This window comes from Chroicocephalus ridibundus, chromosome 6, assembly GCF_963924245.1.
Source record: "Chroicocephalus ridibundus chromosome 6, bChrRid1.1, whole genome shotgun sequence".
In the NCBI taxonomy this organism is placed as follows: Eukaryota; Metazoa; Chordata; class Aves; order Charadriiformes; family Laridae; genus Chroicocephalus; species Chroicocephalus ridibundus.
In genome coordinates this window covers 62,087,963-62,113,380 of record NC_086289.1, presented here as the reverse complement: position 1 = coordinate 62,113,380, position 25,418 = coordinate 62,087,963, and the positions used below count along the sequence as shown (strand labels likewise).

At 45.9% G+C, this 25,418-nt stretch overlaps 2 protein-coding genes across 12 annotated transcripts in view; both read right to left on the bottom strand.

The window, feature by feature from the left end:
- Positions 1–2,632: 2,632 nt before the first annotated feature.
- LOC134516974 (kelch-like protein 10) lies at positions 2,633–4,615 on the bottom strand. The gene is made up of 2 exons (XM_063337904.1): positions 3,859–4,615; positions 2,633–3,348 (listed from the first exon to the last, which is right to left on the bottom strand). Exons 1-2 carry the CDS (start codon positions 3,990–3,992, stop codon positions 2,817–2,819), a joined length of 666 nt encoding a protein of 221 aa, XP_063193974.1. The 5' UTR covers positions 3,993–4,615; the 3' UTR covers positions 2,633–2,816.
- A 3,819-nt stretch (positions 4,616–8,434) lies between these two features.
- The window catches only part of UGGT1 (UDP-glucose glycoprotein glucosyltransferase 1), a 52,633-nt gene continuing 35,649 nt past the window's right edge, over positions 8,435–25,418 (bottom strand). For 7 of the 11 annotated variants that reach the window (XM_063337886.1, XM_063337888.1, XM_063337889.1 and 4 more), the window contains 12 exons: positions 24,856–25,014; positions 23,026–23,111; positions 22,622–22,706; positions 21,892–21,980; positions 21,323–21,427; positions 20,645–20,729; positions 19,129–19,311; positions 17,770–17,930; positions 17,178–17,292; positions 16,385–16,501; positions 15,873–16,032; positions 11,957–15,446 (listed from right to left, as the gene is read on the bottom strand). In XM_063337886.1, coding sequence (XP_063193956.1) covers positions 15,421–15,446; positions 15,873–16,032; positions 16,385–16,501; positions 17,178–17,292; positions 17,770–17,930; positions 19,129–19,311; positions 20,645–20,729; positions 21,323–21,427; positions 21,892–21,980; positions 22,622–22,706; positions 23,026–23,111; positions 24,856–25,014 — 1,371 coding nt within the window. In that variant the 3' untranslated portion in view covers positions 11,957–15,420. Of the gene's footprint in view, positions 8,525–11,008; positions 11,068–11,956; positions 15,447–15,872; positions 16,033–16,384; positions 16,502–17,177; positions 17,293–17,769; positions 17,931–19,128; positions 19,312–20,644; positions 20,730–21,322; positions 21,428–21,891; positions 21,981–22,621; positions 22,707–23,025; positions 23,112–24,855; positions 25,015–25,418 lie in introns of those variants that run through there. The other 4 variants (XR_010071514.1, XR_010071515.1, XR_010071513.1 and 1 more) reach the window with 4 other exon arrangements.

Sequence of the window (25,418 nt, the reverse complement as noted above, 5' to 3'; positions counted from 1 at the left end):
TTCAAAAAAATGACCCAAAAAAACCCAAATCCAAACCAGTTTCTCCAGTAACGGATTGATGGCGATGTTCATCTCATCATCCATATGTCAGGATTTCTCACATCCTGATCAGGCAGCGACCTTTAACAGATGAATCGGCAAGCTAATTCTCCATTGGAGGTCTGTTGATAACTGCTCAGATCTGTAAAATTGATGCATTTGCTTGCAACCCTCACTTTGGCAATCTGCTTTTAAAACTGCAGTTGATGCTAAAACCTGCTTTTTCTGTGCATAAGGCAATAGTGCCATCTCAGGGGAAACACGCTGCTTCGCGCCTTATGGTGGGCAAAAAGAGCCTGGAACCTTTCTTCAAACAAATACCTCCTCATGAAAAATAGATTTTTATTTTTCTTTAAGTTGGCTCCCTCCAGTTAGCACATAAACTTTCATCTAAAATGCCCGCTAACCTTTTCTGGGTAAGGTTCCGTAAGGACTCACCTCTTCTCCGAGATGCTCTCCTACAAACCCTGGCCCCAGCGTCCTGTTTGGGTACAGCCCAGGAGGGTCCCGCGGGCAGGAGGGAGAGCACCCAGCCCAGCTCCGACTCCGCCCGCAGGCAGAGCAGTGCTGCTCGGCGTCCGCCCGCAAGACCAGCCTCGCTGGGCAAGCACGTGCCACGAGTCCTCAGCTCTGCTGTACGTGCAGTACGTACACACACACAGTTGCCAGTCACATCTCAACCCTGCTTCTCCTATCGACGTTTTTGGTCCATTTTATCTGATTTTGTGCCTCTTTACCTTTTTTGGCAGAGTCAAAACACAAACAGCACTTGGCACACCGAAGAGCACTGGAAACCTTTTTACGTTTAAACTGTCATCCATCTTACAGAGGGAAAATAACGAGGATTCATCTGTTTCTTCCACGAGCAGTGGAAGAAGCATGGCAGGAACAAGGCCCTTTCTTCCAGAGAGCTCCACCTGCATGGCTCCTTGGTGAAGAAGGGAACTGATTAACCCACATTGGCTTCCTTTTACACAAAGCAGGTGTTAAACAGAAACCCTCTGCCTCCTTCAGATTCCATGCTTCTCCTCCTACCGCCACACTGGTCCTCATCCCAGCCCTGGTCATCCTGCTTCTTGGTAAGCAAGTAAAGGTAAATGCCAGCACAGCTTTTTTTCCTAGATGCCTGTTAAACGTTGTGAGTTCTGGAGCCATCAGATAGATATTTACCATAAATAAGAATTAAACAGGATCCTGTATTCACAGCAAGTTTCCATTTGCAGCCTGCAGTCAGTGGTTCAAGACACACTCAAGAATGAATCTCAGGCTGGTACTTCCATGGTGCTGTTGGTTCAGCATTGCCAATGAAGCCAAGCGTCAGGAAAAATGGTAAACCACTGAACCACAGGGTATTTTCTCCTCTCTCCTTCCCATTGGGGGCAGCAACATGGGAAGAAATAGACGGACACAGTCTATTAATATGTAGCTCCGTGGCTGATGTCACCCACACAATTTTGGGGTTTTCGAGAATGGGGCAGCCTGCACGGCACGAGGCTTGCTGGCGTCAGATGGAATTCACCTTTCTGAAAGGGCGAAGAGGGTCTTTGCTCACGAGTGAGCAGAGCTCATTGACAGAGCCTTAAACTAGGCTTGAAAGGGGAGGGGGACAATATCAGGCGTGCCCGTGACAAGCGGTGGGACAACACACCAAGGTAGAGGGTTGGGGTGCTAGTGAGGGCACTCAGCTGTTGCTCTGACACGTGCTGGGTACACTGGAGGACGCTTGAAGTCTTGCAGAGATGAGGGAATGGCTCCTGAGGTAATGGCGGGGGATCCAAAAGGGGAGGAGAAAAGAGGGGAACAGCAGTGAATACCTCCAAGAAATCAAGGTGTGTTCCTCTAAGAAGGTGACATGGCCGACAGCCCAGCTAAAGTGCCTCGACACCAATGCATGCAGCATGGGCAACAAACGGGAGGAGCTGGAAGCCGCCGCGCTGCTGGAAAGCTGGCACCTAGTTGCCATTCCTGAAACCTGGTGGGACGAATCCCGTGACTGGAGTGTGACTATCCATGGCCAGCAACAGGGGAGGAAGCGGGGGCAGAGGGGCTGCCCTCTGGGTCAAGAAATGGGTAGAGCGTGAAGAGCCATCTCTGAAGAATAGCCAAGAGCAGGTTGAAAGCTTATGGGTAAGCATTAGAGAGCCAAGGCAACAAAGGGAGCCGTGGGTATGGTGTCTACTCCAGGCCGCCCAATCAAGGGGAGCCTATTGACGAAGCCTTCTTCCTCCAGCTACAGCAGCAGGCATCATGCTCACAGGTTCTCGTCCTGCTGGGGGACTTCCACCACCCCGACAGCTGCTGGAAAAGCAGCACGGCGAGCTGGAGGCAATCCAGGAGACTCCCAGAGCCGAGTGCCTTGACGATAACTTCTTGAGCCAGGTAATAGACAGCCCCAACAGAGGAGCGGCCATACTGGACATGAAGGGCACCAAGGCAAACGAGCTAATGGGTGACATCAAGATTGGAGGCAGCCTGGGCTGCAGCGCTCAGGCGCTGGTGGAGTTCACAGTCCCGAGGGGTCTGGGCGTCAGGGGGAAGAGTAAAGTCAGGACCCTGAATTTTAGGAAAGCAAACTTCCAGCTCTTCAAAGAGCTGGTCAATAGGACCTTCCGGGACACTGCTGAAAATCCAGTTCCTATGAGACTGATAGAAATGGCACTTGCAGATTTGCATGAGGGACGTGTAAGTACAGGGAACGTGGACTACAAATTCATACCATTGCGCACATACAAGTTCCAAAGTTTTAAGCGGAGTCTTAACTGTCAGTAACGCTGAGTTTATTTAGAGAAAAAAAATCCCTTCTGTCCACACTTCCACCCTTCCTTGCCCAGCAAGACTACAATGTGCTGCCTCCTGTTCTGCAGGTCACGAGCAACCCATTTCAGAACGGCCTCGAACACGGCCTCTTCTTTCACAGGGGGCTCATCCTTCTCCAGCAGGCATTCCAGGTCCTTGAAGGAGAGCACCAGAAACTCTGTGGACACCCTGGTCACCTCCTTGAAGTGACGCAGGATGAACTCATGGGCTGCTTCTTGCAGGTTAGGACAGTAGTAGTAGCCTGTGAATCTCCAGACGCCGATGCAATTTTCCAAGCACAGCTGGGATTTTAAGAAGTCGCAGCACAGTCTGACAATGTCCAGGACGTTGAACTGGTCTGCTGCGATTAGCAAACTTTCAACGTTGTCATCCGTGACCGGCACTGTCCCGGTGTAGGCGTACTCCATAAGGAGCCTCATCATTTCAGAGGAAGTGCCGGGGATTTTATAGACCTTCCTCTCAGCATTGCTCCAGTTGCTGGAGAACAAAGCCCTGAAAAAAACAAAGCAGTGCTGGGGAAGAAAGCGGCCTTGCTGTGTGACACCCTGACCCCATTATCCCCTGTGCCTCCTTCCCCGGGCACCAATTTGGGCACTAGCAGTAGCCATGCTGGGAGGACGTGGAGTTTTATGAAGGACCGTTTTACTAGCCGGTTGTTTTAAAAAGGAGCCACAGGGCGAGTGGGCACCTTGCTTCAACAGGAACACCCGAGAATAATGGTGTGTGGGGAAGGAAAACTTCCCGCCTGCAGCAGACCAGCCAGGCTGGCCACGCTCCCAGCCCTGCACCCTATCTGGGGGTTCGCCAGACACCACTTCCAGGGCTGATGTTCGATCTAAGCTTGTGGATGAATTTTGGTGTCTGGGGAGGTACCAGGACTAGGGTGAACTGCTGGAGGAGAGTTTGAGTGCCGAGGGAAGTGCTGGAGATACGCGAAGGCACAGTGTGGCACAGAGCAGGAAATACTGTTGGGCCCCATCCCCTCCTCCTTCAAGCACTCACCTGAAGTACGGACTGCAGCTGGAGAGGATCATCTTGTGAGCAATGAATTCAATGCCGTCCACGCTGATGAGCCCATCGCCCAGCTTTCCTTCCAGGCAAAGCCCCCTGAAGGCGGTGCAAGCCACAGCAGTCATCTTCCTCTCCCTGGGTGAGGAGGATTATGCGGTGCAAGCCAAGCTATCGCCCACCTCGACGCCTGAGGCACGGGGAGATGCTTCTCTCTGGGGTCCTTATAGCACTTGCCCTCCCTCCAACATCATAGTAGAATCCCTGCCTGTCCGGTGGCTCTGGAACGGGCCCCATAATGACATCACAGACGTGGCGGGGACCGGGACCAGCCGTAAGCCCCTCCACAGCCCCTCTGTGGGGCCGAGGTCTGGGTTCCCGTGGTCCATGTTGTCGTGGGGCAGAGCCGTGGGCTCCCTGGGCACTGTGGACTTCCACACAGGAGAAGAAATAAAAGATGTACACGGCACTAGGCACTGTCTACAAAAGACTCCAAGCTTTTAAAAGAAGGCAAAGAAGAGGAAAGAGACGTTTGGGAAACAGGAAAACTGACAGAGAAAGCAAGCTTTCAAAACAAGTAGCAGCGTATACTGCTCATTGTAACACATTGTTGCCATGAGCATCTACCGTAGCTAGAAAAGAAAAATGCTTGCCAGCCTCGCGTTGGAAGCTTGGTACCTGAAAAACACTTGTGTTTAACGGAAGCTCTCTCAAGAGCTAGCGGTTTGAAGCAGCAATGCTACTACGTTCAAGGCCCACTTAAGCACATGCTTAAGTCAGTTTTGCAAAGCCAGCCAGAAAGCTGAATGGAACCTGAAAATAAAAACCGCCTCTTTCCACCAATGCAAGTAAAAATGCCACGAATGCAGCAGTATTGGAAGTTTTGTTGGAAATACATGAACCGCAACAGAATCCTAATCACCTTCCCATTTAGTATTTGCATTTTCAACCCCATACAACAAGAAAAAATGCAACTCCACTGGCAGTCTCCATAAAAGACACAATTCTAGCAGATAGGACCACATATGAAGACATGTACAGGTCTACGCAACCTGGGGGGTTCCCATGGGTATTTGGGGTTCCCTATGGGGGATAGTGAGGGGTTTTAGGGTCCCGTGGGTGGGATTTAGGAGGATCCTGGGGGCTATTAGATGGTTAAAGGGAGGCTTTGGGGGGCACTGTGTGTCCTTGGTGGAGTTTGGGACGGGTTCCAATCCTCGTGTTTCCAATTTTCCCCAACAGGGTAAAATTCAACTTCTCTTCGGACAAGACAGGCCAGCAAATGTGTTAAAACGGTGCAGGTTTCTTTTGATGTAACCAGGAGCAGTGATGCGTACGATGATTTGAAAAGAAATGTTGCAGTAGAAAATCAGCAAGGGCGGCCATCTGGTAAATGATCAACAAATGAAAAATTGCATGTTCGTCCCTTGCCTTGGAGCTGCACGCGTTGCTTTCCCATATGAAACTGTGATGTATCACTAATACTACATATATTAAGACCGCTGGTACACGGGGAAGGTGGATTGCTTTTGCTCACCAGTTCTTTTCTCATTTACAAATGTGTCACAATTGGCAGCAGGTCTCATAGGAGCATCTGGTAACCTTTCAGAAAGGATTCAGAGCTGTTCATACTCGGATACATCCAGAGCTCATTTACTGCTTTAGACTTTCAGTAAACCAAGTTGCTGGTGGGTGCCCGGAGTCGGATCCCTTTTGGTGCAGAAGAGCAGGAGAGGGACATGGCCACTGGAGAAGGCAGGGGGCCGCAGGGCCACACCTCCTCTTTGAGGGTGCAGACGTCTCCTCGTTGGCGTCGGTCACATTTATTTCTCTGCCGGCAGCAGCTCCTTTTCTGAGCAAACTTTTTTGGAGCCCAAATTTCAGTTGTCCAGACACGAGTGGGATGGGGGATGCCCTTCCAAGCAGCTGAAGCAAGGAAGCACAGGGAAATGTCACTCCTGTGTTAAAGGCGATCTCTTCTTGTTAGACACACCAAAATCCTTTCAGTGGAAATTTCCAGATTTGATGAGGAGGAACGTGGGCCAAAGTGCTGAGACTCTCGTGCCTGCCAGTGGGATGGAGGGGATGCCCGCAGTGTGACGGAGGAGGAAGGGGGAGACCTCTCCCCCTCGGGAGGGAACGATTTTGCTCACAGGCTGGTGTGGCTGAAGCCTGGCCGGCAGCTCAGCACCACACAGCCGCTCCCTCGCCTGCACAGGGGGAGCATCAGAAGGGGGAAATGGAGAAAACGGGTGGGTTAGAAACAAGGAGAGTGGAAAAGAAAGCCCAAGGAAAACAAGGGATGCAAAAGAAAGCCATTGCTGACCAGCAAGCCAGCGATGCCCAGCCAGGCCCCGAGCAAGGGCAGCCCCCGCCACCCTTCGTCCCCCCAGCCCCTTGCAGTTTCATTGCTGAGCACGGTGTGGTAGGGTGTGGGATTAGCCCTTTGGGCGGTTGGCATCACATGTCCCCGCTCTGTCCCCTCCCAGCCTCTTGGGCACTCCCAGCACACTCGCTGGCTTGCAGTCTGAGGAGCAGAAAAGCCCTTGGTGCCACACAGGCACTGCAAGAACTAGCGCTCCCCGGGGCTCTCCAGGCTCTTTTCAGCACAGCTGCAAAACAGAGCCCCGCACGAGCTGTTGGGAAGAATTCTCATCATTCAGCTCATGAGACGCTCAAGGTTCAGGACTTGTTTGGCACCCTTTTAGAACCCTCCTGGCCTTCACTCACCTGTGCCAGCGCTTGTGGCTGCTCTAGGTTCTGCCAGTCCTCCTGGGCCATGACGGTCCCAGCCAGACCAGCCTCCAGACATGCCAGGCCCCGCACACCTGGGCAAAAGGCCGGAGCAGAGAAGAGCTTCCCTTGGGGCGAGAGGATCTGATGGGCTCAGCTGGCAGAGGAGGAGCTCAGGCAACACTTCAGCAAAGGGCAGATGCCCAAGTCCCTGCCGGGCCCTGCTGGGCTGCACCCTCAAGTGCCCGGGGAGCCGGCAGATGGGCTGGGGAGGCCACTCCAACAGGGAGCTGTGCCTCAGGACTGCACGCAAGCAACCACCAGCCCTGGGCTGGGGTGCAGCAGAGCCAGCTCTCTGCTCAGGGAGAGCCTCTTGCCCACACTGCCTGCTGGGGCCAGCAGGGGCGGTGACCGGCGTGTTTCCCCTGGGCAGGGCCGGCAGCTGTGGGAAGGCCTGGGCAGCCTGGGGAGGGACGGCTGTGGGCAACGGCTGCTTCCAGACCACGAGCGGTGTTCCCCTTCCTGCAGGGTAGCCCACAAGTTGCTGGCAGCCAATCTCGTCCTGCTGAAGCAGCTGCTGTGCCTCCTGCGGCACATCGGGCACAACGCAGCCACCAGCAGGATGAGCTGCAGCAATCTGGTCATCTGCGTCGGGCCCAACCTGCTGAGCCCTCCCAACGAGGACCTGCTCCCGCTGGAGGCCATGCTGGAGGTCACGGAGAAGGTAGGCTGTAGCCACCAGCCGCCTGCAGCCTTCCCGGCCCAGGAGAGCCGGGCTGCTCTGCTAGAGGTCCCTGGCTGCCTCCTCTCTGCAGCAAGTGCTGGGGGGGTGACTGCCTGCAAGAGCAGCCCCACAGCCACGGCCTCCTTCTGCGCAGAGGCGAGGGTGCGCACTGGAAGAGGCTGCTTGGTCCCTTTCCAGGCAGCAGACATGAGAGCGCGGCTTTGATGCGTGCAGATGAAGGCGCTGGTGGAGTTTCTGATGGAGAGCGCCGGGAGATCTTTGGGGAGGAGGTGGCCGGCCTTTCCCGTGCAGCAGCCCAGGAGTGCCCCGCCCCCCCGCAGAGAGACACAGGTAAGAGGAGGGACTGAGGCTCTTGGCGGGCCGGGGCTGGGGCTGCCAGCAACCGCAGCATCCTTTCTGGCGGGGCTGGGCACCAAGCCTTCTCCTCTCCACCTGGCCCCTGCTTGGCCCCTGCCTCTGGGAGCAAAGGTTACGGTTGCCCAAGAGGAGCTCTGGTTACGGACAAAGGACATGATGGAAGCAACAACTCACCAAAACCACATTAGGACTCGCCGTCACTAGTTACGAGGCTGCTGATGCTTCGTGAGAATGCCTGGAAAACAAGCAGAAGCGACGTCGCCTTGTCCCAGTTCGTAAATGTCTCTTCTTTGACCTTGATCGCCTTTAGGACAGGTGCCAGCATCTCAGTAAGGTTTCTGAAGTCCTACTATAAGATATCTTAAAGACTTATTGACTGAAAAAGCGTAAAGCTTTTATCATGAATACAGAGTCTGCTTCTTCTGAACATCTGAACTCTTACAAACAGTTTCTTCCCCCTTTTAGTACACAATTTTTTTTATGGCATCGCTTAACAGTAAGCACACAGAAAGAGAAGATTATGCTTTCAGAAAGAGAAAATAAATGCAGGGAAGTAAGCCTTGCATGGGCGTAACATGCTCCACGACAGACCTTATATTATTTTTAGTGTTTTCTTAAAATATTTCATACAAAAACTATAGAATGAGAGCCGACAAAGCCTTTGTGTTAACTTCAAAGTCTACACTACAAGGACCTTCGGAAAAAAGCAGATGCCCATCGCAGACGCACCTCATACTCACAGAGCACTCCGGATCCTTTCCATCGGTCCTGCACTGTCGTGGCAGAAGAAAGGGCGACTGTGGAGAAATGCTGGCAGTTGACGTTCTGCTGAGAGAAGAAAAAACCCTTTCGCATAAAGCTGCGTAGGAATCTAAAGCTTCCTTTCATGGAGGTTTGTAAAGACTGCAGCCGAGCGGAGGAAAAAGCATCTGGCATCACCTCTGGCGCAATTGTTGATGCAGGCCACTGGTGCTTTTGCAGTTTTGTAGACAAACCTGCCTTTTTTTACTCACTGGCAGCTCTAGTTGCGCTAGAGCCACTTTCCCAGATACACACTGCGACAGAACCCCACGCCTATGTACATTCTCTTGAGCCTTCGTAGAGCCAGGGTTTCGTCACCCTACATGTCCTGAGTTGAATATTTTTGTCAAAGGGTACGGTAACCCACACATCCTTCTAAACAGCCTCCTTGCAACAAAGCAGTGATTTTTTCCAGGCCATTTCTCCCAACAGTCAAGATCTTGTCAAACTGTCGCGAAACCCGCTCAGGGGCCCTCCCAGCTTTTGGGTGCCCTTGGATTTACCAGGCGCACGCTCTCCTCTGCCTCCCAACAGCAAAAGCACGGTGCGCTCTCAGACCAGAGCACAACCCTGTGGGCGCCCGCGCACACCCGGATGCTTTGACGAGGAGCCCCCGAGCGTCCCCAGGAGCGCAGGTCAGCTTTGCCTGCACCCATTACGGGGCATGTGGTTTCTGAAGCTGTGAACCGAAAACTGCATCTTGACGCTCGTCTGCAGCAGAAGCCAACCACAATGAGAACTCCACAAAAACCTAGCGACACAAATCGCAAACCCGCAGCAGCAGCAGCTTCAGAGACCAGGAACAAGGGAGAAAAATAAAACAGCTTCATCTGGCGCACAGGAAAGCGGCAGATGGAGAAAAGGGTCAGCGTTCCTAGCCATTACAGAAAACAGGCATTCTCCTTCCCTTCCTAAACCCGTCTGTTAGGCCTAAATATCACAGCACTACTGTGGCCATACTGAGGTAGGGAACAACGGCCCTGCCGCCACACATTTACGCAGCAGGACACACAGACAGAGGGACTTCTTTTGCCACACATGGCCCTGAATTTCCTGAAAGTTTATGTTTACCAAACACACCCACGCGGAACGTACTGGCAAACAACGTTTGGCAATTAAACTTCGATGTGTTGGACACATGCGATTTTTGGGGAACTTGCCATTTGCTTCCTGCTGCTGCTGCTGCTGTTCTTCCTTCAGAAATTCTACTTGTAGACAAGTCATTCCCTACCGGTTTAAGCATCTACCTTCCTGGTATCGCCGGCACTTTTACGCAGGCAAGTCACTTAATTGCTCGTCTAAAATTATCCAAATGAAAGCTGTAGCCATGAAAGAGGAGTGACAAAGAAAAGGAGAGGTCAGGCAGCAAAAGAGTTCTGCAGGCTGCCACCTGCACTCAACAGCGCATTCTAGTTTTGAAAGCGCACACACCCACACCCCCACAAAAGAAAACAAACAAACATACAAAAACCCTGGGACCTTCTATCTCTCCTGTCTGCCACAGCTCATCCCTGTCTCAGCGTATCCTCTCGTCAGAGCACCAAGCGCAAGCCATCTGTATCCCGAGGACATTTGCACGGGACAAAGACGTGTTCAGAAATAGCCTGGATCTCCAAGAGCGGTGTCATTTTTCTGGTTTTGAGAATCACATCTCAATTTTATGTAGTGGCATGTTTGGGAGGAAACTAATTACCTTTTAAATGTAGCCTCTACTAGGGGGGAGAAAAACGTGTTAGAGACTGCAAAAAAAAAAAAAAAAAAACAAACCCCAAAAATTAGGATTCAGACCTCCCACCCAGGAGGGAGCTGCGGGGACATTAACAAAAGTGAAGACCAAGACCAGCAACACCCAGTGAAGTTTGGCTTTAATTCTGACTGCTTACTTAAGAGACCCTCTGAGTCTACACCTCAGTCCTAGGAAGGACCAGTCCTTTTCTGGAACGACAAAAACTTTCTTTGCTTAAACGTCCCAGACTGAAGGCTCCATGGAACAAGGTCGACTGAGACACAGAAAAACGTGCCATCCAGACTCAAGGAATAATAATAAAAAAGAATAAAAATCAAGTGACGCATCAGTTTCCATCATGTTTCATTCATTACATTTCTACTGGCACCCAGGTCCTCAAACATATTAGCTAGACGGACACCACAGACTAGTCAAAATTGAGTTACGCACAGGAAAATAAAAGGCTATCTCCTACTTGCCCCTGGAACCGGTATGAACAAACATAAGAGAAACGCTTGACCCTAATGAAGGTAACAGGCAGCTCGTAATTCATCCTAGATGATAGTTCAGGCTTCGACCCCAAAGGAAGCCATTCCTAACTACCAAGGGACCTCCTCAGGCAGGAAGTACACTCTGTTAACCGCAACTCCAGCTCCTCATTCGCTTTTTCTGCACTGGCAGCAAATTTGCTTTTTCTCTGCAGCTTTGACGGGGAGTATCTGTAGCACCCCCGAACTCGCAAATGTGTCTCGCTGCTCCCCCAGCCCCACGCATGCCACTACCTGAGCAGTGAGCGGAATCAGCCGTGCGGGATTTTGTTGCCGTGACGCAGAAGGTGACCCTGGGAAAAGAAAAGCAGAGAAATGAGCCTGGTTGTCACACCCAGCCAAGGGGGACGAGCCGGGGGGACCCGCAACCCACTGCTGTCCTCGGGAGCGGGGCCAGGAAGGACCCTCCGTGCAGGGAGAGGGGGCCTGGTGCAGATTCCATCTCAAGCCCTGTTCCTGAGCCCAAAGCCCTCTCTTTCTCAGCCCCAAAACCAGCCACACGAGAGTGGTTGCCAGCCCCGGCAGCAAGAGTCCCGCTCTCCCTGTCCAGCCCCCAAACCGGCTCCCCCTCTCTGCTTCCTCACCCCCTCTGCAGCCCCCCTGGCCGACACTGAGGGACCGCAGCCACCCCACAGCCCGGCACCCCCAGGGCCCCACGGGCACTTTTGGGGAGCGCTGGGGAACTGCGGGGGGCACGACACTGCATCCCTCTGGGGTGGCACCAGCACAGCCCGGGCGCCACTTTCTTACCGTCCTGCCAGGATTTATTTCTCCAGCACCACACCCCAAACCCCCCAGGACCATGGGACCCCACGGGGAGCCGGGCCCAGCCAGCCCCCTCTGGCCCAACAACGCCCCGCCTCAGGTCCCCCGTTCCCCCAGTCCTGCACAGGGCCCTCCCGGTCCGTCCCCCCCATCACTCTTTTTTATTAGTAGTAGGTGGAGTTGGAAAAAAATAAATCTGTCTTAAAAGTAAACTATTTCTAGTGTTTGTTTAACAGAAGTGTCTCGGTTTAGGGGTTACTTTAATCCCATGATTAACAAGACTGGTTTGAGGGAGGAACTCTGCTTTTCAACAGTATCCCAATGCTTGAACACAAGAATAAGTGAAAAAAAAGTACTCCAGGCAACTCCATTAAAACACACGTTATGAGCCCCAAAGGAATTGGCAAGAGGCACAGGTAAAGAACAGAAAAGGCTTTATTACGTCAGACAGATCTTATTGTCCCAGCTGTACTGGGAAACGCACCGTCATCTCGGTTTAGGCAACATTCAGTACAGAGTAACTCCCGCTATCCTGGGTCATAGGTATCAGCGCCACGCAGAGTTACGGTACAGTCTTCAACAGATTACAGAAGATTTGGATATGCAAAACAGTTTACATTTAAAAAAAAAAAAAAAAAGTTTTGGTTCCTAAGATTGTGACCGGATATTTACTGCTTTGTACACGTCCCACTCCTTTCATTTCCTTTACAACCCACCCCACAATAGCTAAATGAAAGAGAATCTTAAAAACTTATTTCTCTGCTATTTGTTTTCTAGTAAGGCAGCGAAATCTTCCTTTTAAAATAAAGGACCGGGCATTTTTCCATGTGAACTTTCCACCAAGAGGACAAGCTGCTTGTATCCAGAGACTGGGAACAAGGTCATGACTTTGCCACACAAGCGGCCTTTCTAGTCTGAGGGATCCAAAATGTGACCTCTATAATCCCCGTTTTCTATTTTTTCTTATCAGTCTCAGCAGTTCACAGGAGCAGGCCAGCAGTGGTACCATCAGAGGCAGCTCTGTTTCAGCAATCATTCTCAGATGCTTTCTTCCATCTTTTAAGGCCCAGTTGAGCACTACAAGCAAGTGTATGCACAGCTTGAAATGAAGCGACCGTTACCTGTGATTGTTATTCTCCTGTGCAAATAAATAGTGGCTTCCCAGGAAAAACTGTAGTAGTTCGCATTCAGAATGATTAGTACCACATGCATCTTACAATGTACCTGAGAACAGGTACAGGGCTGGTAAGAGTAGTGCAAAAGGTACAGAATCTCACAACACACGTTTCTGGTTTCTTTCTGTATCGATTGTGAGTTAGATTTTTTTTATTTTATTTTTATAAGAAGAGCTGAACAGAAGAGCATGGTCTCTGTTAACCAGAGGGAACAAAAACATCCTCCATAGCTTGCTAGATCTCAGAATTAAAAAAAAAAAAAAGTATACAGTGCGGGTGTTTAAGTGCATACATTAACTATTAAAATGGAGGAGCAGAATTAAAAAAACCTCTGTAACTGATGTTTAATTTAAAAATATCATCTGATACAACTATAATAAGGCATTGTAAATACTGTGCTGAACTCCAGAGGTTACTTTATTCTTTCTCTCCTGGCTTCTAATAACACTTGTAAAAAACAACGCAACCAAACATGGTTTTAGGTAGGAGGGGGTCTGGTTTTGCAGGAAACCCCACCTGTGCAAGCGATCCTGCGCTGCTGCCCACATCCATCCCTGCATGAAATGGGTGCACAGCTGCTGCCCGCCTGACCCCGCGCCATTCCCTGTGTTCCAGAGAGGCGTAAGTGGTTTGTAGCAGAACACTGAAAGGGTAATCGTACATAGGCTGTGTTATCTGTTTAGAATAGACTAATTAACATACAGCACGTAATTACTTTAGTTTGTTGGCAGGCATACTATTGTTTTTTACACTAGAACAAAGTCCTTCTAGTGTAAGTCTGCTTATCCTGAGCTGGAGCAGTCTTGATGGGAAGCCACTTCTAATTTACGGAGCATTGGGGAGACTATCTGAATGTAAAACCCCGCAAAATGGAAAACGCTGAAGCTGATAACTCATCACTGTAAGCTGATGTTTGATATCCAGCCCCCCAATGTTGGCATAGCTTTCCCTCTGGAGAGGGGGTTATACACTGTCCTTTCCTCTGCCTTTCTAGAATTATCCACTTTCATACCCAGCAGAAGCGTATGTGCGGTGTCGCTGATCAGTTCACTGACCTTGTCAACAGTTCCCTCAATATGCACTTAAGGGACTTGGCTATTTCTTTTAACGTGGTTTTTCTAGGAGTTTGTGTTAGTGATTTGGGCCCCTTCTTGAGCTGGCTGGAGAAGAGCTGCTTTTCTGTTCAGTTGGCCTATCAAGCAGTTGAAACACTACAACTGCTGTCTTTGTGATTCCTTCAAAACATTTATAGGACATATAATACAGTAATTCTACAACAAAATTTTAAGTCAGGATTATCTTTAGTGTGAAGCTCTTACAGCACAGAACATTCACCTGTATAAAAACATGGGAGGCAAAAATGATCCGAGTTTGGATTTCTAAAGCAGCAGTGCATAGGGAGCTATATTTTACTACTAGAAATACTACTTCAGTTCTTATATTTAAACTCTTGAACTTCTCGGTGTTCTAGGGAGCAGACAATAATCCTACATGGGGAAATGGGGCTTGAGGATTTTTTTAATTGGTATGTTCATAATAGAACTATGGCAGTATCATCTTTAAAAATTAAGATGTGAATATGAGTGATGAAGCTAGCCCAGGGTAATTAATCCTTGTGGGAAAATGTTTTCTTGTCTGTGCATAGAATAAAAACAAATGCAGGTAAAATATTCAGAAACCCTCGAATCAAATTAGGACTGTAGCATGTGCATGCAAAAAGGACAATCAAAGGACTGAGTGTGAGCTAAAGCTTAAGACCTAAGAACTCCAAAGTTTTTTATTGATGTGACAACAACTCTGTTTGAAGAAAAATAAAGTTAATGAAATTTACATGATGGAAAACTTCCAAGCTCCCACAGATTCTTCATAACCAAAACACATTCATGAATCAGTTGAACCACAGCAATAGTAAGGCCCTACCAGTTTTGCAGACTGATTTAAACTTCGAGCAAGAAGGAAGGAGGATGCTTTGATTCAAGTCAGAGGGGGTAGGATGAACTGAGCCGTCAAGTTCAATGCTCTGCTCACTTTGTGAGCTCAACCACTTCTGTTTGGATGGGCATTTAAACAGATTGTGGTAGCTTTACATTAAGCCAAACCTTCAAAAGTTGGGCAATAAACGAAGACAGGAAATAGAAAAATCTAAGTAATGCTGGATTTGTTACAAAATCAAGGGCAAACCGAGCAAGTCCGAGAAGCATTTCCAACCGTTTGAAAACCTGCAGATAAAGCAGTATCCCGAATTCAAGGCATGATTCTGAGCCTTTTAATGTTACCTGGAAAAATTATCCCCATCAGTTGAGGTTAAGACTTACGTTCTAGACAACAGCTCGACAGGTCTGCAATTTCCAGGCTCTCGAGTTAGGTCTGAGGCTAACAGGATGGATCTTCGTCAGTGGTGGAGGTAGCAACAGCTGAAGGAACAGGCTGTGGCATTTCCAGTGGATTTTGAAGTTTTGTTTCTGAAATGCTAAATTCCATCATGGGCTCTTTCATCTCCACCACAGGTGCAAAAAACCAGTAATGCTAATTCCAGCAATCCAGATCCTATTTCATATGCAGAAATTAACCCAAAGGCAAGTAATAAAAATGCATACATCATCCCATTCAATTATTCAGCAGTTTTGCAGACATACTGGGAAAAAAACTAGTTTTCAATATAAAAATTGTCTATGAAACAGTCTAACTTTAATTTTTCTCCATGGATCATAATTCCACGTGTGCTTCTGGATCTGTAGAAGAGGAGAGAAAAATGAGTACTTAATTTCCAGCTGCCTCAATTAGCAGATTGGTTTGAAATTAGTATATAAACCCCAAATACTTGTTCTTTGCAAGGTTACCAGTGACTGAAGAACACTTCATACCCATTGTGTATAGCGGCACTTTAATTAAGGGTTAAGATAAGGCAGAGCTCATAAAATCACAGGAACAGTGAGGGTCTTTAACAGAACTGGGAAAAGTGCAGCACAGCTCTCTGTTGTCAGAATCAGGTGACATTACACCAGCCTGACTCAGCAAGGCCTTTCTGTCCCACTAACATACACGGATTATCGAGCAGATCCACCGTGCAAGCTTACAGTGAACCAGTACGCAACTTAACCCCAGTCCAAACAGATAGGAAGGAAGTCCCAGAAGTAGGGAAATATCAGAAAGATTACCGTGTGTGTGTTGTTCTGGCATCTTAGCTGGTGTTCCCGTTTCTTTTTCTTTCTGGAAAAGACTTTGGAGCAGTTTGATTTCTTGATCATAGTCCTGCCATTCCGGAACTATGCGCATCGCTGCTTGCAACTTGGGCTCTTTGGTCATTGGGTTATTACACTGTAAACAAAACATACGAACTGTTCAGACACTTAATGTGTAAAAAAAGGCTTATTTTACTGAATAGAGGTATGCTTCCCCCTTATGGAACGAATCTGTTGTTGGTGAACAACACATGCCTGTATTGTACGTAGCCAGAGTACTCTGTAAAGTATCTTTCCAAACTCGTAATAACGTAACTGCTCCAGACAAGAGAAATAGAGAAGCTAAAGGAAAAAACTGAAGTGCTGAAAACATTGAAGTAACAACACAGGATGAGATGTCTAGAGCTGAGGCAGGGAAGCGCCTCTAAAACCGGTCACTGTATTTTGTTGTGAATAAATGAAGAATGAAGGAGCCGTACTGCACTTACCAGGTCAATGGTTTTTGCTCTCTTCTTTGAGGAATCATCACACCATGTTTCACACCACAGCCACTCCTGGGGGAGTGATTTAATTGGCACCTGGTGGATCATGTTATTTGGCAAATCCTGTTGTGAAGAATGAGAGTGAGCAGCAGTTTCCACAGGGTGCAGGGTGGGAGGAACCCACCACACCCACACCCCCAACCAGACAACAGGGAGAAGTTTAACTTTTGTAAAGTTTTTTTTTTCCAGTGCAAATAAAAAGTAAAGAATCAACCTTTCATTTCATTGCAAAGTCCTTTGGGAAAAAATCTGCATACGACAACTGTTAATCTTATTTTGTTGAAAATTAGTTATTTAGCAAACAGTTTTAAAGCAGTAATGTGAATCCAGTATCAAGCCTGTACTGGACCAGTTTGAAAGACTATTCTTAATTGATTAAAACCATCATGTTAGTTTTTTCCATCCGCCACAGTACAGGCCTTATTTCCATGTTGTTAAGTCAGTGCACAGGAAAGCCCTCGGAGTTGGATAGCTCAAGAAACAAGTACCCAGTTGTGTTATGTATTTGTCTTGGAGTATACTGGAAAATTTGATAGTCTTAAGGCATTTAAGGGGAAAGTGTTGTTTCCACCCACCAGTGATGTTCGATGCTATCAATACCCGCCTCGTTTGAAGGCAGGGCATAACAGGCCTGCCACTGACATCTGTCTGTGATTGATGTTTGTCCAGGAACGGAGGGGTCCCAACCTGCCATCATACCCCAGCGAAACAAAACAAACGAAACACAATAAAAACACACCTGATCAAGGTTGGACAGACTGTTAGGATCCTGACTAAGACCCTGATACTGTCCTCTGAGTCGATCTCCAGCTGCTATCTTTCTGAACTTCTTCAGATCCACAACATACAGAGCACTACGTGGAGATGATGCAATTAGTAATGACATTTGAGTGATGGGCAACTTACTGCAGCCCCAGCAGACCCCCGAGATATAATACGCTAAAACAATCTCTTGGTGGCAGTACATCAAGTTATCTAATACAAGGCAAGAAAGCAGTTCTAACAAGGCACATATGAGAAAAAATTTTCAACAAATCTATCTTGGCTTTGCTGTCATGCAGTCCCTTCTTCCAACATTTGTTATTAAGAAATGAAAGTGCCTGGTTAGTTAACACCTCAGTTCTTCATCTGTAAAAGTTGTAGCACACTGAAAGTAACTTCAGTGTCCCTAGTGCTTCAAATGGACCATAGGGAATGGAACCTTAAAGAGGCAGCAGTAGAGCAAAAAGCGGTTCACGGCAGCGTTGTACACCTCAGCTAGTTTTCCACTAATGCTAAGTAATAGCAAAAGCCTTCCCCTGCTATTTTGAAAAAACGGAATTCTTCAGTACCTGATGTGGTATTTTCTTCCAGCTAAATGACTTGCCCAGTATCCCGATTTCCAGAACCTGTAGCCATCCATTTCTCTTCGACTGTCACAGAACGGAGTATATCCATAAGGAGCACCATCTAGATTGAAATCTCTTAATTCCTTTAGATCTGTGCGCACAATCTGAAGGGAAAGGACATTTTATTTTCATTTGTCAAAGCCTGCCACGAGTTATTTTGAAATGCTGGTCAGGATTTAATTCAAACGGAGCAAACAATTAAAGGAACAACTACCTGTCATACTCTGCAGTCTTCGGCATTATGTATATGTAGCACAAAAACACAGCACAAAAGGTGTTGTCTCCCTTGCCCTTAGTGCTGGAGCAACTAAAATAGAGCTTAAAATAATCTGATAGGGGTTGGTTTGAGAGCTGAAGGGCCAAATAGTTGCTTAATAAGTAGCAAGAATTCTCACTATACATGAACTCTATCGGGATCTTTTCCTCTTGAAAATTTGCAAACCCTTCGGGAATAAGGCTTTTAAGTGTCTTTTTGACACAGATATTGTGGCAGTAATACTACTCTAAAAATACCACTCTGGCAGGGGGAAAAAAACGCATTAATATCTCTTATAAACAGAGCAAAAACTGTCTAAAATGAGAATGGCCTAGCTGGAAATTTATCCCAGGTGATACTTTAGCATAAGTTGTAATGGCTTTACCTGACATGGGATCATACTGTACACATGCTGAAACACCTACGGCATTTTATGCTTACGTGTTGATAATCTGTACTTCTCAGTTTCATAAATGTTTTTGGAGGAGTGTTTTTGGCAGCTCTCACTGCCCACGTATCCTGTACTCTCAAACCCTTCAGGCAGTAAGCGTGTGCAAAGCCTTACAGACACCGTTTGCTTTGCAGCGGGATGTGGCTTCGTGCACAAGGGATTTGCCTTCTCACTGCTCTGGACACCACTTGCATTGGGCCAAGTTAAGAGCCAGGGGAGGGGGCAGGCAGGGTGTTTGGTGACTTAGGAAAATACTGTGTGTGATAAGTGATCTGCAGGCTGGGAGAACAGATGGAACTGGAAAAACGGAAGGGTGAAACAAGAATCTATTTGGCAAACTAGCTGGAATCACAGTGAGTGAACGAGGAACCAGACAGGCCAACAAAACCAGTCTTTGTGAGAACAGGGAAAAACAGCGCTCACCGGAGCATGCTGTAGTTACAGAATCAACCTTCAGTCATGCCTGCAAAGGGATCAAACTTGCAACCTTTCCAATAATACAAAAATTGTAATCAAGAACATACTATTCCTAGAGAAAATAAAAAAAAAAAAAAGAAAAAAGTAAAAAATCAAGTAATTTCAACCTCTGTGTTACCTGATCAGCATCCACAAACAGGATTTTATCAACAGCTAATGGGAAAAGCACGTCTAGAAAGAGGATCTTGTAACCCCAGATGATACGCTGTTTCTCTGTTTGCTGATGAAGCCAGCGTGGCCATTTGTACTGGACAAGCTCATATTGGAAATTGTACTTCTCTGCCATGTAGGGGATGAACTCCTGCAGAGAGAGAGAGGGGCAAAAAAAGTAGCTTATCTCAGTTCTTTGTTCCTCTGCAGGTAAAAGAAAAGTGCATTACAAGAAATGGACTTCAGTCCGGTAAAAGGGCACAGGACATTAGAAAATTAAATACCACAAAGAATAACTGACATACCAAAGACATAACCCCAAACTGAACAATCAGTACAAATTGTAAAGCCATCACAAGACAACTAAATGTTTTGGCGCTTTTCCCCACGCAATTACTTCTGAGCCATTTCATAGTGATCCACAGATCAGTTTAAAAGAATGCATTACTCAAATCATAGAATTTTGCAGATGGGAGAATTATTATTTAGGGCTGTACAAAGCAGTGTAAATGGGAATAATAAAATGAGATAAAAGAATTGGGAGAAATTTTTTACTAGAGCAACTTGGCTCACTGTCAAATCAGTTGATATTCTCCTCTGCGAGGCTGCTTCTGACAGCGGGAGTACAGGTTTAGCCAAGGGATCCTGGTACAACGCGGGAAGGGAGGGGGGCAGCCACTGCTATGCCACCCCAAGAGGGGACCGACAACAGCAGAGTCACAGCACAGCCCATGTAACGTAGGCAATGCCCCAGCAACAGGGACACAGCCAATTATTTCTCCTTGAGTTCATGCTGAACAGGTAAAATTCTCTACGAAACGATACTGTTAAAAGTTGCAAATTCCTTAACGTTTTGACACCCGTTTACCTCTGGGTTCTGTTTTGAACCCTGCTATTTGTTTTATGGTGTATACATAAATATATCGTATAATTGATATATATCCTATCGATAAGTATTTCCAGGTATACTCATCTAGGGCTGGTGTCACTCTCTGGCATGCACCGCTCATGTACTCCAGTCAATCTGAAACATGGTTTTCATGTCTCCTCTTACGAAGCTCTCTCCATGCATAGTCCTAAGTGTTGCTTCTCTGGTAGTTATTTTTCCTATAATCTTTCAACCCTTATGTATTAGATGTAAGTTTATAGCTACAAATTTCATCTTAAACTCTACACGAGCGAGTCACAAAAAAAAAGTTCAGATTCTTTCAAGTATGATTTTCCTAATATGTGCTGTTCTCTTAAATATTTACCTTCAGCACGAGTCCACTGTCAACCTGGCTGTTATTTCTCAAAGCTTTCTAAGCTTTCTAGGCAGAACCACCAGCTTATACCAACTTGATGCTTTGTCAAAATAGAAGGTATACAGCCAGATAACTGCACACTCATTTACGCAATAGCATGATGTACAAGTTGCAACCTTTTTTTTTTTTTAAGCTTTTCCCCACAATGGAAAATTGGTAACTTTCTAATTGGTAACAAACCTTGAATGTAGGCGATAAGTAGTTCTTCAGAAACCAAAACTTTAAAGGAGTCTTAGTATGTTTCAGCACAGACAACATCATTATGCTAGCAAAAGAAAAAAAAAAATAAATAAAGCATTTACAAGAACAACTGCCACCCACTAGAGATCAGCTACATAAGAGATTACAAACTGCTGATTTACGTTATTAGACAAATTGCAGTTATGTGCCAGGTAACTGATCTTCATGCATGAGGGAAAAAAGCAGGCAGCATCACCCTGTTGCAAATAGCTTTATCTACAAAATTACTAACGCCCCCCCAATCTATATATTTTAACTAGTCAGAGAATATACCACCTGTCGGCTTTCACAGTCCTTTGAGAACAGAAGTTCAGGTTCTTTTCCAAAGCAACTATGACCTATTCTATAGCTTCTTAACAATACATTTGTATTTGGTTATACTGTAGTGACAAAATTAAGAACAGCAACATACCAGCTATTAAACTAAGTCTAGTTTGAATGTATGAACGTTATGCAGACAACAGTTCCTATAGTATAGTCAATGCTAAATTCTGAGCTGCTGAAAAAGGTTGAAAAAGGTTGGGTTTTTTTATATTCTTGCAAATTCTAAGCTTTTTCCTTGGGGAAAGCAGGGCACATTACCATTTGAGACCCCCAGATTATAAATTCTGAACTAACCGTAGGAATCTTTCATATAGGTGTCCTGAAGCCACAGAGAATATATTTAGGACATCGTCTTTATCCTGTTTCACATCTTCATTCTTTTGTCCACCTGTGAATCCCCTGAAAGGACAAATGTATTTACGTAAAGGACAAGACAGTAAGGGCCAGCTATATAGGAAAGAGTGCAACAGACTATAAATTGCTACAGCATTGGTTTAATATAGTACAACCGTGGGGTTTGGCTTCGTCCCCCCGCCTCCGCCGGTCAGGGCATCCTCCACAAGGTAGAGTGCTGCAGACACAGACCTAGAAGACCCTAGAGATGAACACCTATTGCATTGAAAGACTGCTGCCTGAGACGCAGCTCCTGGAAACGAACGATGTCTCCGGGATCCTAAGTAGCTGTGGGTGTAAGGGAACACAGTGCAGTAACACAGTTCTCTAGAAAGAGGGCTCCCTATGAAAGATAAGCCAAAATTCAAGCAGTCTTAATAGACAGCTATTGAATATCACAGACCTAACAGCATCATCAAATAGTTTTCCAGTTTCAAGAGACTTGCCGGTTATTATTGAATTAGTTTTACCATTTGAGAGATTCCCAAAATCCAGATTCATTCTCACTGGTACCATCACTCAGGAGATCTTCATTCATCATATCTAGTTTTTTCTGAACCTGCAAAGCATAACATCGCTTTAGCGAGTGGAACCGCATATTGGGCAAACAGCTATGGAGTGTTATTTTGACACTGGCTGTGTTTGTATCCGTTTGAATTGTGTCCGGTGAGCTGACAGGTAACCTAAGCTCCCTGGAGAACCAGCTCAGTAGTGAACTGACATTTCCAGAACAGATTCCAAAGCTGTTTCCAGACACCAAAAGCATGTTAGTCTGGATGGTTAAAATGCTTTGCTAAGAGGTGTAGATGTATTGCCAGATAAGTAAAATTGACCTGTAACAGATAAAATACCGGCTCAATGGATACACTGAATGTTTATTACTAGACATATATAGGACATACAAAAGTGACTGTTTTTTTCTGAAGTCAAAAGCAGAACTGGGTCAGTAAAATGTGAGCAAAATTGTTTCTCACAGGCATACAAAAGGCACAGCAGTTACACGTCATTCTCTCCTGTGTCAAAAAAAAACCCAAAACCAAGTCTACAGATAATTCTCTCTATTATTGATACTGTGATGTGAACTTTGTGCAAACTGCCTCAAATGTATGCTTGTAGGAAGGGATCGTCAGGCCCTAATCAAAGTTTCTTCCCCGCTACTGGTCAGTCTTTTTTAAGAGCAACTCCAGTTTTTAAACTTACCTTCAATTTAATAATTTTGCTCTTGAAGTTGTTGAGAACAACAATAACTTCGCTAGCTTCAGGTGGAGAGTCTGTGCCGTCATGGCTGAAAATACAGCAAAATACTGACCTTTACTACAAAGCAGAAGTATGTTCTTTATTAAGCCTTAGCACTATAAACCAGGTTTGAGACATGTGACAAAGTGGCAAATGCACGTATTTGAACACACACTTACTGGGTTTTTTAAATGAATTCATTTGTTTTATCTCACATAACTTACATTCAGTATGAAATGTAATTTCCTGTTCAGTTCACTACATTTTGGCAAGGGTACTGTTAGATTCGCGTATTACAGTGCCTATCTAGTTCAAAAGTTTCACACACACAAAAAAAAAAGATTGAAGTATTTCTTATACTGTCCTACCTGTAGATTCTGTAGATATCCTCAGATCTGCCCTTTCTCAGTCTTAGAGTCCACGCACCAGGATTGGCTTTTAGCTGGAAGTAACCCTGTAAAGCAAAAATAACATTTGTCAGTTTCCAGAAACAGCAAACGTACAAAACCAAGTTTTTAAGTCATGTATTTTCACCCACTGTTTTATATCTGAAAATAGCTCTTTGTAAGCCAGCTGATTAATATAACCATATGGTCTTAAAAACCCAGAGAACAGGAGAAAAACCCCAGAAGTTCCATTCAAAATCACTGTATTTTTCGTAAGAGACAGGAGGATGAAAAGGTCTAGTATTATTTGTTAGATAAGGGAAAGTCTTCAGGGTATCCTGACAGGAACAGTGCTATCACAGAGGTTTTTCTGCATAAGCTTTCCTTCACGAAGGAGCGAGTGAATTTCAGAACGCTGGTTGGTAACTATATAGCAGTCTGTGAACCATCTGCCAACAAAAAATTTACATCAGTTTTGAAGCTTTAGGGGACTACTACTTCAGCTAGGGCAGGAAACAGTAACATAATTTATATGTTACAGGGTATCTCTTCTACAGAACTTAAAAAATTACAATGTGAAATTCCAATATTGTATACAAGTCTTGGAAGTTTCAGGTTCCAGATCCGAATATTTTCTTCTGTGATTTAGATTATTACACCTGTAGAAGATACAAACATTTGTAGTGATGCTTCAGTGTCCTGTCCGGTTTTGTACTGTGACCCCCAGACGCACACAGTTCTATATGTGAACCAGTCTGCTTTTTAAAAAAGAAGGGAAAAAAAAAAAAAAAGAAAGAGAACGAGCAAGAAGAAAAAAGCACAGGGCACGTTCCTGGTCTCTCCATACCCCTTCACAGCATTGTATACTGTGGGACCTACACTTTGGTTTAGCTAATTCGATAAAAAGCCATTAAGCCTTACTCCCCAACATAACACACACACACACAGCATGATCACACATAAAATAAGGGTCATCTTCCTTTCTAGAATAAGAAATATTACATCATTATAGGATATACTTCAGCACAGAGAAACAGAAAATGAGTGTAGGAATCAGTGAACGTTTTTTCTCCTTGCTTTTTCTTTAATATATTTAAAGATTCCAAAAACCACAGTAGGCAGTTTATTCCAGTTTTTCACTAACATTATGCATCAAGAAAATATTCCAGTGACTAACTTCCCTTGCATAATTTTAGTCCATTACTTCTCTAATTGTCCAGTGCGGACACTGAAAACAGACTGATCTCTTATGCGGCTGCCTTTGTAAGCAACAATCATATGCTTGGATTTCCATCACCTTTTCTCAACTTAATTAAGCAATTCCCGTTCTTCCACACTTCCTTTGTTTTTTAGAATGTCAGTTATTCCCTGCTGACTCTCTCCATTTGTTCTGTAGGTCTCCTGAAGAAACAGGTCCCAAAACAAGACAGCTGTCCACCTGAGGCTTACAGTACCAGAGGGGACGCCCTAAGGAGTTCCCTGTCTAGAGAAACCAGAACTGCCTGACCTTCCCTGGAAAGACGCCTCTTAAGAATGTTGGCGTCATTTTAAGGTATTCCAGAAGACCCTTCTCAGCAAGGCGACGCGAAAGGAATACATCTTGGAAAAGGTAAGAGACAAGTAAGTACACGGCAAGGTTTTAGACATCAATGTTAGGAATGATGTGGTTCTGATACTCTCCACAGGTGCTTCCGAATGTCAGTAACACCACACATCCATAACCCACACACTACAAAATACTCAATGCCTTATGCAAGCAATTGTGCTGACTGGAGGCCAGTTATTTTTTGCCAATTTCAATCAAATGCTTACCAAGTTGGCCATAACAATGGTATCAACAATGACAGGATTGGTTGAAGTTCCCAGTGTAAACTGGAGTCCCCGAGGAGGCTGTCCAGTAGTAATATCATAGCAGTGTCCTTCCAGAAGCAGATACTCCAATTCATACTCTGCAGCTACAACATTATCCACCTGTAAGGAGATACTGCTGAATTCGGCACTAGCTCTAAAGTGCAAATTTTTAGTGAATCAGTTATTCTCTAAAATAGCCATAGTAATTAAATAACAATTTTACCAGAGTAATTTTATTAAACAAATACCTAGAAAGCCTCAAAGAGCTCAGCTCCTTCGAGTGACAGACTTCACACACATGTTGTTAAGAGTGTCCCTGAGCAAGACGATTTCAATCTCAACTGGTAAGATATTAGGATAGGAAAAGGGAAGGACTGTTGCCCTATTTGACAATTATTATTTTTTTTAACGTTTATTGGCAAAATGTAGTCAAGTAAGCGATCAGTTTGGCATCTCATAAAAAGTATATGGCAGGCTCCACAACTTTGAATCTAAATCTGTTTAAAGGTAGTCACATCCAATAT

Excerpts from the sequence above, each read along its gene's own strand:
- LOC134516974 (XM_063337904.1), bottom strand. The coding sequence starts at position 3,992 with ATGACTGCTGTGGCTTGCACCGCCTTCAGGGGGCTTTGCCTGGAAGGA. Across the intron at positions 3,349-3,858 it reads AGCTGCAGTCCGTACTTCAG|GGCTTTGTTCTCCAGCAACT; the intron begins GTGAGTGCTTGA and ends TGTTTTTTTCAG.